This window comes from Myxocyprinus asiaticus, chromosome 14 (genome assembly GCF_019703515.2).
Source record: "Myxocyprinus asiaticus isolate MX2 ecotype Aquarium Trade chromosome 14, UBuf_Myxa_2, whole genome shotgun sequence".
In the NCBI taxonomy this organism is placed as follows: Eukaryota; Metazoa; Chordata; class Actinopteri; order Cypriniformes; family Catostomidae; genus Myxocyprinus; species Myxocyprinus asiaticus.
In genome coordinates, this window is record NC_059357.1 from 42,297,005 (window position 1) to 42,310,030 (window position 13,026).

At 41.8% G+C, this 13,026-nt stretch overlaps 1 protein-coding gene across 2 annotated transcripts in view; it reads right to left on the minus strand.

The window, feature by feature from the left end:
- Positions 1–13,026, minus strand: part of LOC127451167 (Na(+)/H(+) exchange regulatory cofactor NHE-RF1-like) — a 74,527-nt gene that overhangs the window by 20,107 nt on the left and 41,394 nt on the right. For both annotated transcript variants that reach the window (XM_051715650.1, XM_051715649.1), the window contains one exon: positions 2,487–2,640. In XM_051715650.1, coding sequence (XP_051571610.1) covers positions 2,487–2,640 — 154 coding nt within the window. The remainder of the gene's footprint in view (positions 1–2,486; positions 2,641–13,026) is intronic.

Sequence of the window (13,026 nt, forward strand, 5' to 3'; positions counted from 1 at the left end):
AGATGGTGAAACCCCCAATCGAGGATTACCGACAATAAAAAATACGAGGGTAACCTGGATTTACAGAGAATTTTCCATTAATGTGAAGACTGCACTCCACATATGGCCATGCTTTTCACGAAATGCAATTATATACTTTAAATGACAAACTTTGTAACTTGAATTGTAAAATTATAAACATTTATCATGTGATATTGCCGCTGCTCAGCGTAAGCCATACACATTGATAGAAAGTGTCGCTCCCTCACTCTGACTGAAGCGGTGAATGAAAACTATATTTGAAAACACAGCTCTTTGTCACTTAGTAATCTTTCAAAGCCATTTCTATCTTAATTTAATCAATCGTGCAGCCATAATAGATTCCATTCAGATGTCTCAGAGGTCAAATATGCATTTTTTAAGGTGTTTTGGATGGTTTTTTCTTTTTCCATGTTCATCTTTGTCACATCCGTAATGCATGTTCTTCCCAATCTAAACTGGAAAAGATGGTGACGAGGACTTCAAATATTCAATAATATTCATTGTGTCTTGCATGCTTAAACATATAGAAGACTGTAGCTTGACTAAGCAAAAACATCTTTGCATGTAAACATACTGAATGTTGCTGTGTCAGGCTGGTTGGATCCTCAAAAGAAAAAAACATTTTGATAGTGCAACTACGAATGGCTTACTGGTCTCTGCAAATTAAGAAAACATAAGGTATTTTAACATCCAGAAAATTACACATCACGTCTACAGCCCAATTCTAACACCAATTCTGAAGTTACCAACACCAGCTGGTCCTTCTGTAGAGTTATTTAGGAAGGAGAGTGTAGTGAAGCAGATAACAGAATTGACACTCTTAGCTTCTTTACTTATTCTCGTCTCTCTGGATCTTTTTATCTCTTTCTAAACACTAAAATGAGTGGCAGACAACTGCAGAGAAGAAGGTGTGTTTTGTGTTGTGCTATGCTAACTCCGATCCATACATAACCCTGTATCCATCTGGCTCCTGATCTGCACACAAACACACACACGGCTGGCAGTCTGGACACTTCAAAAGCTCTTCAGTACAAATATGGCAATCTAAGAGCCTCTCCACACCAGCACCTTGGAAACCACACAAATTAAGCTTCCTCATTCGTGTGATGGGCAGCAGAGAGAGACAGACAGAGTATGTTCTGGAGAGAGGACACATTAGTGTGACTGTGATAGAATGAGAGGATGTGATTGGTTGAAAGAACTACTTGAAGCGAATTTATTGGCTACAATAATCTTAGAAGTAACAGAGTGCAACAGTACACGTCCACTATTTCAGCCATCTTGGTTCTGAAAGTATTTTTCCCATTCATATTTTATTAAATGCTTCATAAAAGAGTTGTAAGCCATGAACCAATCCAGAGGTGAATTACAACATTACAAACTTTCATTTGGAACAAAAAATTATTTGAACATTGGACAAAAAGACTGATATTTCTGCTGTATTTTTTACAGGAAGCAGTCCTATCATCTGACACTCCAGGAATTTCCCAATTAAGGTGTCTGATCATGTGAACATACTATAATGGATATGACTAGTTGGTAGGTTTGGTCTTGATGGGCTAGATCTGCTTATACTGCTGCTGCACAATTAGACATTCATACAATTCCTTTGAAGCAGATCTAGACCTGTGGTGCTGGGGAGGAGGAGGGTTTCAGAGAGAAAACTCTCGTAGCGCACTGCAGTGAAACCGGCTAACCTGCAAACAACTGAGGCAATTTATATGTTAGACAAAGAAAGAGTATGTTTGTTGTTGCTCACAGATTACAAAGCATCTATTAGCTGCACCATGTAGACTTTCATGACTGAACTTATAATTATTGAAAAAAGACATAAACCAATTATAAACAGCAAATACACCAAAAATTATAATTTTATTTACAAAATAAGTTTTTTTTTGCATGTAATGCGTATTTGCATATATGCAGTTTGGGGGGTTATAAAATTTTATAAAGGAGGAAAAAACTATTATCTGTTAACCCATATCTGTTGTTGACGTCAAAGTCTGTATGCTTAAACAAACTCAAACAAATTTGCTGATGCCAAATTATTGGCCAATAAAAATAAAATGTGAAAACAGTGTGTCTCTACTCACTCATGACTAATCTCTTTGTGCCAAACATTAATACACACAACACACACTTTTGGTTTCCATAACTGCACTTGGCACTGTGCTCTCACTTGGAGAGTTCTTTGAGCACTGGGTGACAAAACGAGATGACCAAACAAAATTGCCTTCTGTTCTGACTGTTTTAATAAGAAACAACACCAGCACAGGGAGAGAGAAACCGGAGTGTAACCAGAGTCACACATGCCTGACCGACGATGATTCCGCATCAGACACCATCTAAAGTTAGTAAGAAGTATGAAGTATGCTTAAAATTTGTTGAAATGGGCTTACACAAGCTCTTCGTGACAAAACAGACTCATTTAATTTTATATTTTGTCTCAGATGAGAGTTTTGTACCTGTGATGTGCTCTGCAGAGGGCGTCACCCGACACTTCTTGAAGAAAGCATCTGTGTCTGGATCTACAACTAAGAGAGCCGTCTCATCTCCACTGGCTTTAATAGCAGCCACCACCTCTGAATGCTGCTTGCCTTCCACTGGAACTCCATTCACCTGCAAATAAAGAGAGACATTTGAACATATGCAAGACTTACTAAGTGTTAAAACAGTACCAGGAATATTCAGGATGAAATACTTGAGTGTTGAAGATGCTAATTTGAAAATGTAGCTTTTCAAGCTAAGAAGTTACAATCAAGCTACCTGCGAAAAAGAGTAGTGAGCAAAATTACAAGCAAAACAAGACTACACTACAAAAAAAAAAAACAAAAAAAAAAGACTAAAAAAAAGTAACGCAGATAACTACACTGATACTATTTAAGTGGGAAATACCTTTTTAAATATATAATTATCTGATAATATAATACAATTTTATCAGAGCAGCACTGTTCAAACCAATGACAAAAAAACAGCAATGTACTGTAGCATATTTTTGCGCTAGGCGCACTGCTACTTACTAGCTTGTTACTGGAAAAGTTACACTATTTTGAAAATAGCTAAGCTACTGTCATGCTTAGATTTTAAAAAGTTACTGCAACAATCTTCAGGATGAAATACTAGCATACTAGAATATTGGAGATGCTACTTTGAAAATTTAGCTTGTCAAGCTAAGTAGTTACAGTCAAGCTAGTCTTGAAAAAGTAGTTAGCAACACTACAAGCAAAACAACTAATTTAAAAAGTAGCTAACTTCATTGAATTTAAAGGATGAAATAACTTTTTTAAATATATAACAGATTACTAATTTAATCAGAGCATCATTGTTCAATACAACATTACAAAAAACAGCAATGTAGCATTTTGTCATGCACACCGGAAAGTTAGACTGTTTTGAAAACAGCTGAGCTACAGTCACACTACTGAAAAATTTAGTTGCGTTAGTAGTTTTGCTTCCTTTTATCAGCTACTCTCTGCTGTATATTGCCAACTATTTTTTTTAAAGAGAATATTTACCAGATTGTGTTGTTTAAAATGCACTTTTTACTATGTTTTAAAAGTTCATACTCCTGAGAATTTGTAATTAAATGCTTCACATGTATTCTGAATTCATAAATATATATTCCATTTTAAAATGACTATTAAATTTGATGGAAATGTGTCACAACTGAAATGCGTAAATCTTAAAAACTGACAAAAACATTTTTTTTTTATGTGTAATGGAGGGAAAACCATTGCTCATAATGAAGTGAAGCTCTCACCTTTGGATGTTACCCTGAAATCTATTTTTAGCATTATTCACATCAGCATTGTTCCAACAAAGAAAGTGTTTATCAAAGCAAGCATTAATTTTTCAATATTATCAGTCTTGTTTCCTGCAGTCCAAGGGAAGGATATCCTGTACCGTTTATTCTCAAATATTCACAAGTTAAGGCATACACACATGGTTGCCAAGAATCATGAGACAAGTTTGTCTGAACTGAATATCAAGGTCACATCTGACAGGATCCAGGCCTGATTCTGGAAGATTTTGGATGAAAACAGCAACTTGAAAATAGGTGAAAGATATAATGGATAAAAAGTCCAATGTACTAATGTAGGCTACTGTAAGTTTAGGTGGCACTTATTTAAAAGAATAGTTCACCAAAAAATTACAATTCTGTCATCATTCACTCACCCTAATGTCACTCAGATCCTATATTCTTTTATCTTTCTTGAAACACAAAAGAGGATCTTAGGCAGAATGTCGGAGCTTCTGTTTTCCATACAAATGAAAGTGGATGCTGATTTAAACTGTCAAGCAGGGCTTTACATTAACACCCGTCCAACCGGGCAAATATGGGTAGAAATCGGCAGTGGCGGAAACTCTGTCACTCATACTGGCCACTTTGGCGGGTGACATTTTCAGGTTTTTTTCTGCATTGAAAATTCTGTGAATGTCGGGCCACCGAAGCAAATTAAATTATATACAGTATATCTTGCTTTCAGTGATTTATAAACAATAAATATTGTTTTCATCTGAAACGCAGGCGTCTTTTGTGCAGCGCGATTCAAGCCTAGTTTTCGTGTAAGTGTAGCGCAAGCCTTTTCAGACCCACTCGCATGAGTGAACAACACGCTGCAACCGGGCTTCCCTCATTATCCATGCTTTATCGATATGTGTGCTCCAGAGATAAGACATGCTTGATTCAACCAGGCTTCCCTTGATATTGCGGTGCAGATTACAAAACTTATGCAACCCATACAAAATTGTTTACAGATTGTTCTACATTACAGCTCTTTAAAGGAAGTCAGACATCTCAAACGGCTAGACAGCCTCGACATTATAAATGACACTGATGAGAAAAAAGGGGGTAACAACATTGTGGCATGTACCAACATAAATTACAAGACTTTTCAATCTACACATCATCACATTTACTAAAATTTATCACGTTTTTGAACTATAGTAACTCTAACTGTTATTATGACAGAAATGTTGCAGATTAATATTAAATCTATTAGGGTAAATCTATTAGACAACTGTAAACGTTGTAGTTAAAGGTTTCTTAATGTGTTTGGGCTATTTGGTTTTTCATAAATACTATAGTTTATTTTTCAGAAAGACTATTGTAATGGTTCAATGAAATGAGGATGCGGGAAACAGTGATTCCAACTCAGGTATGTCACTTTTATTTTATAAATTAAACACGTCCACATCAAGTGTGATGGTAAAGCTTCACAACAGCCAACAGCGGCCAACACACACACACACACGCAGCTTGTCAGCTGGGTTCTCTCTCCCCCTCTCTGGGGTTTTGGGCAGCATTTTATCTCCCCACCTCTCACTGTGAACATAGAAATCCCAATTAGCAGCAATTCATCTCAGGTTAAAACCCTTACCGCTTCCTCTCTCCCCAGACGAACGCTCAGCCATGCCCTCACCCCCCCCCCCCCCCCCCATCTTTCTAGAGAGGAAGTCCGCAACAGCCATCTGCGCCCCCGGCCTGTGGACCACCTCAAACTTAAACAGAGTGATCCAGGCGTTGGCATCCTTCATGTGGTGGAGCCACTGGAGTGGGGCATGGTCTGAACAGAGGGTGAATGCTCGTCCCAGCAAATAGTAGCGGAGAGTGAGGACCGCTCACTTGATGGCCAAGCACTCCTTCTCTATGTTGCTGTATTTAGTCTCTCTCATAGAGAGCTTCTGACTAATGTACAGCACCGGCGGCTCCTCCCCCTCCACCACCTCGGACAGCACAGCACCCAGCCCCCTGTCCGATGCATTCGTCTGCAAAAAAAAAGGGAGAGAGAAGTTAGGGGAATGCAGAAGCGGCCCGTAACAAAGTGCTTGTAGGCATGGCTCCGTCCACTGGACCAGGTCTGGAGCTCCCTTTTTATTGAGATCAGTCTGGAGCTCCCTTTTTATTGAGATCAGTCAGCGGGCTGGTGACATCTGAATAATTAACCTTCGATAATAGCCAGCCAGCCCCAGGAACTGTCTCAACTCCTTTTTGGTCTTAGGTCTTGGGCATGTCGCAATTGCTGTGGTTTTATCAATTTGGGGCCGCACTTGCCCATGACCCAAGTGGAACCCCAGATACTGTACCTCCACCCACCCAACTGCACACTTCTTTGGGTTTGCTGTGAGCCCTGCTTATCGCAGTGACCTCAGAATGGCCCTCAGGTGCTGCATGTGCTGCTGCCAATCATTATTTTAAATAATGATATCATCCAAATAAGCAGTGGCATATGCAGGGTGCGGTCTGAGGACCCTGTTCATAAGACGCTGAAGCGTAGCCGGGGGCCCCAAACAAACCAAATGGAAGGGTCACAAATTGGTGCAACCCAAACGTTGTGGAAAAGGCTGTTTTCTCACGGGACATCGGCATTAAGGGGATCTGCCAATATCCCTTTGTTAAATTCAGTGTCGAATAAAAGCGAAACATGCTCAACCGATCGAGCAGTTCATCAATACGAGGCATTGGATATGCGTCAAATTTCAACACCACGTTGACTTTCCTATAATTCACACAAAACCGGACCGAGCCATCGCTCTTAGGTACCAGAACTACCAGGCTGGCCCAATCACTGTGGGATTCTTCTATTATCCCCATATCGAGCATGGGCTTTAATTCTTCCCATACTACCTGTTTTTTGTGTTCAGGTAACCGGTAGGGCCGGCTCCGTACCACTACCCCGGGGGTTGTCTTGATGTGGTGTTTTATGAGATTAGTGCGGCCAGGGAGAGGTGAGAACATGTCAGAGAAATTATTTTGCAACCTGGCAACCTCTGTACGTTGTGACGGTGAGAGGTGTTCTCCACAAGGGACCGGGGTGAACTGACTGGCTTTTAGACTCACCTCCGGACCGAGCTTCTCCCTCTCCGGAACTACCGTCGCCAAGGATATGGAGACCACCTCTCTCCATGGTTTTAGGTTGAGGTGGTAAATTTGACGAGCCCCTCTCCTATCCGTATGCACTACCTCATAGTCGACTTCCCCAACTCGCCGTGTGACCTCAAAGGGCCCTTGCCACTTTGCGAGTAATTTCAAGCTCGATGTGGGCAGTAATACAAGTACTTTTTCTCCCGGTGCAAATTCCCGTAACTGAGCTCCCCTGTTATACAGCCGGGACTGTTGTTCTTGCACCTGTAGCAAATTCTCCTGTGATAGTCGCCCAAGTGTGTGGAGTTTAGTTCTCAGGTCAAGAACGTATTGAATTTCATTTTTACTCTGTGAAGGTCCCTCCTCCCAATTTTCCTTCATGACATCTAACACGCCATGGGGCTTATGCCCATATAACAATTAGAATGGGGAAAACCCCGTGGAGGCTTGCAGGACCTCTCATACTGCAATTAACAAGGGTTTGAGCCACTTATCCCAATTCCGAGCATCTTCATGCACGAACTTACGAATCATGTTTTTTAAGGTTTTATTAAATTGTTCGATCAAGCCATCCATTTGTGGATGGTACACACTTGTAATACCCAATAATTCATACAGCTCGCGTAGTGTACGTGACATGAAAATAGTGCCCTGATCAGCGAGGATTTCTTTCAGAATCTCCACTTGGAAGATTATACTGAAGAGTGCCTCTGCAACATTACGTGCTGAGATGTTGCACAGACGCACTGCTTCCAGATATCACATTGCATAATCCACCAGGACTAACACAAAGCGATGTCCGTGTGCCATCCGTTCTAATGGCTCAACGAGGTGAAGCCTCCATATGCGCTATGCCTCTGTGGCAACAAGCTCAACAAGCCACGTGATAAGATGCAGTTGACGGTCTCAGACGCGGAGGCAACTGGGATTCATCCTCCGCCACCCGGATTGAGGCGAATCACTACGCGACCACGAGGACTTAAAAGCACATTGGGAATTGGGCATTCCAAAAAAAAAAAAAAAAAAAGGAACCTCGATCAACGGAAGAGGGTGCAAAGGCGCTTTTGGAGCGGCCGGTGGATTCACCAGCTGACATTCACGGCATGCTGCACACCACCTACGAACATCCCCGTGAATGCCCGGCCAAAAAGAACAGGCCATGAGATGGCTTTGTGTTTTCCCCAGTCCCAAGTGACCTGCCAACAGATCATAATGAGCCGCCTGGAATAACATTTCTGACAGCTCTTTGGTACTAACAACTGGGTTGTATTTTCCTCTGTGCGAGTATCCTGTGTCACTTTATGCAACTTATCTTTTATAATTGAAAAATATAGATATGTAAGTGCGATGTCCTGCTGAAGACGTTGACCATCAATCACTATCACTTGGTCAAATGCGTGTTTCAGGGTTTCATCTCGTGACTGCTCTAGAGGGAAATCCTCTACCAGGAATTCCCTAAAGGCAGGGGAGGATGACACCTCCCCTTCCCCAGCGTCAGTCTGACGCAGAACAGACGTAGACAGCCCAGGTCACACTCCCCAGCCAGAGCTTCGCACATCCCACACCAATTCACTTCCTCACAGGACCCATCCGCACACAGCCCCTTCAATAATAAACGAAAAGCTGACCAATTAGTTCCCAAAATTAGCAGATGGGTGAGGCGCAGAGTAACCACCACCTCAACAATATGCATTTGTCCCCGGAAGATTATCGTGACAGTCACTACAGAATAATCATGAATATCCCCGTACACACACCTCACCTTCACCCGATTATTTGTTTCCAATGGCCCGTTTTGAACCAAGCATTGACGAATGGAGGTTTGATTACAACCTGAATCCACCAAGGCTTGGTATGTACCCCCCTTAATACTCACGGAAACTTGGTACATCCCTGCTCGACCAGGGGCAGTCTGCTCTCGGACGTGACCCGGCTCCCCACAGTCCAAGCAGACTGGCCCAGGCCTCCCGCCCACACTCGTGGCAGCGGACTCCACCTGAGAGGAAGAGAGGGGAGAGATGGGGTTTGATAGAGCAGAAGAACCCCTATGACCGGAGAGCTGGTCTTGGGGGAATGTTCCCCCATTTCCGGGGAAACGGAACAGGGCGGAAGGAGGGGGGTAGAGAGAACAGGGGAGGAGACAACAGGGGGAAAGGGCGTGGGGTGTGCCGGCCCCCAGATACGCCGTCAGATGGTCTTCCACCAGCTGGATCGCTTCGTCCAGCGACGTCAGCCGGTAGCACTGGACCCACTCGGCTGTCCCCTTTGGCACCCGGGGGATTAACTGCTTCAGCACCACCAAGCTGATGGCATCATCGGTATCGCTGTCTTCCTCGGCCAGCACCTACCACCAGCAGGCATCATGGAGCTGATGAGCAAACAGGCGGCCGACCTCACTCAGCGTCAAGGAGCGGAAACACTGGCGGTGTTCTTCTGGGCTGCGGCGACCCATTGCAGGATGGACTCCTTCAACCTTGTGTAGTTCAGTAAGTCGGCGACTGGAAGTTGTTGCGCCGTGATCTAGGCTTCCCCGGTCAGAAGCGGCAGAAGATGTACCGCCCATTGTTCCTGCGGCCATCTCAGGGCTTCGGCCATGTGCTCAAATAGCTCGAGGTAGCCCTCCGGTTCATCTTGAGGACCCATCTTCGTGAGCAGCACGTGAGGGTTCGGGGAACGGTCGGCGGCCGGCATCTCCAGGGTTACTAAGCTCCGCATCACCCGCCGGTCCTCTTCCTGGGCCCGAAGGAGCACCTCAAAATGCTGCTGCTGCTCCACACGCATGTCCACGATGCTGGCAAGGGATCTGAAGACTTCCTCCAGCGGTGATGACACCATGGCAGCGTATCCTTCTTCTTCTTTTATCTCGGGTTTTCGGCACCAGTGTAATCGTTCAGTGAAATGAGGAAGTGGGAAACAGTGATTCCAACTCAGGTATGTCACTTTTATTTTATAAAATAAACACGTCCGCCTCAGGCGTGACGGTAAAGCTTCACAACAGCCGACAGCAGCCAACACACACAGCTTATCAGCTGGGTTCTCTCTCCCCCTCTCTGGTGTTTTGGGCAGCTTTTTATCTCCCTGCCTCTCACTGTGAACACAGAATTCACAATTAGCAGCAATTCATCTCAGGTGAAAACCCTTACCATTTCCTCTTTCCCCAGATGAATGCTCGGCCATGCCCTCGCCCCCACAACTATCTACATTGACCTAACCACAGTATTGTGGAGCCATCCATGGTCTTACCTGTGGTTATGGCCTTATTATTACAAATGCCACTGTTAAACAATGGAAAAACAATGGTAAACTTTCATAAAGGCAAGTCCCGTACAATTTTTAATAAAGGAATATAAAGTCTGGACTTCCATGAATTATGGGCAAATTGTTGACAAAATGTTCCTCCTGATCTCTCCTACTCCTGTTCTAACTAGTTATCTTTGTCTTTGAATATTCCAACAGATGACTTAAATTATTAGGCTTGTGTCCTGCTGAACTTATATCATTCTTGTTCAAATCAAATGTCAAATCAAATGCATACAGTAACAGTCTCCAGTTACCTTTATCAGTTTTTTGGAACAGATCACTCTGTCTGTATGTGGAATGAGGGTGTGTCTGTTAGTTGAGTTCACACAGCACCAGAGAGGAAAAGGACAATGTGCGCTCAGCAGCAGGAACAATAGCTGCCTGTCCAACACAAAGAGCGTGGCTCACAGCAGGAGCACTGGAGGCCCCTCTGGGACAACAAAGAGCCCTCAATCCCTCCCTCTCCTTCCTTCCCTGCCTTCACTAATACACTGGTGGCCTTTCTGTAGCCCTTAATCCGGATAGAGGGCCGAACGCGAATGCACTGAGAATAATAACTTGCACAAGAAAAGGAGAGAGCTGAGAGTCCCCCACAAATCGGAATTAAATGAACACTTTACAGAATGTTGAATGTGTAATGGATATGACAATTTAGTAGGTTTGGTCTTGGTAGACTAGACATTCATACAATCCCCGTGAAGCCTAGACAGATGTTGCTGGGGAGGAGGAGGGTTTCACAGGAAAAACTTTCGTATAATGTTGAAAGTGAAACCAGTTACTAATAAACAACTGAAGCAAACTACATGTTAGACAAAGAGAGAGAACACAAGTTGATTAGCTAACAGATTACAAGTCAAACAGTCTTGTGAAGCCAGACCTTTGGCTAAAATGGCAAAAGGTCTGGTAAAGGCTAATTTATACTTATTGGGCAAACAGGATTTTTTTAGTTCCCCTAAAATGGTGACGAAATGCAATGACGTTTTATTTCTGCCAAGGTGTTTATTTGGTGATATTTCTCCTATTCTTGCTCATCTCTGAAATCCTTGACCTAGGATTACTCAGCTGGATGAAGGCCATTAATGACTGGTTAAAAAACTAATCGTTGGTGTGGTTTGGACTTGTCAGTTTTTTATTTACTATCGCACAAACCAGCTGGGAAGTGGTTACCTAGGTTACTTTCATTAAAAATGGATAACCTTGAATCCAGTCTCTCAGAAATTGTGCAGAAGTCACTTTTTTATATGATTTACAAAACAAACTAACTCATTTTAAAATGATGCCATGCATAGTATTAACGACAGCTTCGTTCGCCTAGGGTGCTTCAGTTCGTCCAGGAGAAAAAGTTTGGTTTCTTGCATAGTAAAAATTAGGCTTAAAGCATACATGTGAAGCAAATCAGCACAGTTGGTTTTGTAATAACATGCTCTTTAGAGGCAGGGCTATCTATGATATATTATATAGATATATCGGATTTAACCGATTAATCAGGGCCAATAGTTGCGTTTTTTTAACTAATGGCTATCTGAAAAAAAAATCAACTAGTTATATAGTTATTTTTGGTTTAATTTCTCCGTGGCCAGCACTGGAGGGTTCTACAGTCTGAACTCCTTGGTTCAACGATATAACAGTGCCCTCTAGATGCTAACTAAAAACAATCACTGACTCCTCGTGGAGTTTGTTGTGCAACACGACTAGGCTATTTATAGAGACGGACACTTCAAAAGCGGGTTTGAAACATCGACAGAGAAAAGCCAAGGTTTTTATACAATACACGTTATTATTATTGTCATGGTACAATAAATCACTCATTTAAGACAACCAAAGGTGGTTTGATAATTAATTTGTTAATACATTTGTTAATTAATAAACTAATCACTGTACTGGAGAATTGCATTGCTGACAAGGTGGAGAGGATGCTAACATTAGTTGTTCGAATGGTTAGAACAATGTTACAAAGTCAAGGATGGAAACGGCTTACCTTTCCTCTTAATACGCTTTTTTGAATAATAATTTTTAAAAAAAGTCACTTATGAAATCGTGCGTTTAGTTTTTTTCCAGGGTTGAAGTGTGTCCACATGTTCCAGTCAGATTTTAAATATGAGTGCTCCGAAGAGGTTTTGTTGTGAAGCAAATTTATGTTAGTTATCAGTAGTATAATCATTAATGCCAAACTTATATGAATATGCTGCCAGGGTTTTTGCTTTTGCTCGGCCGTTGGCTTGCTTCAGAAGACCAAGTGCTAGCAAATTACATTGCGTGAATGAGATGCGCACAGGAACAGTTTTATAGTTTTACGTTTTATAGTTTTTTTGATTATAAAGTTTTCTCCGTTCTGACAAAATTAACTTCTGTCCAAGCTTCCTAATTTTATGACATAATTATGTACAAAAAAACAAAACAAAACAAAACATAAGAGCATGGTAAAATATATACATCGGAAATATATTTGATATTCATGAGGGGGCACACTGTTATATAATACAATGTGCTCATGTGAGTGCACATATAATATATACAATGCTATTCTAAAATTACCTTTAAAAAGACAAGACTTGAGTTGATTTTATTTCTATCCTTTTTTCTCTCTCCTTTCTTGTACATCATTCATATTTAATACGACAATAAAATACAATAATAAATATCGTCAGTAGTGATGAAGCATACATTCACTATTAGGCTTTATGAGGCAGTGTTTTATGTTACTGCTGAACAAAAAACACATTTGACCTGTAATATTTTAATTAATATTTTAATTAATTTCAGATGACAAAGGCTTTGAAGAAGGTACCAGTGTGGGAGAAATATATAAAGTATTGCCATTGAAAGTGATACTTACTAAA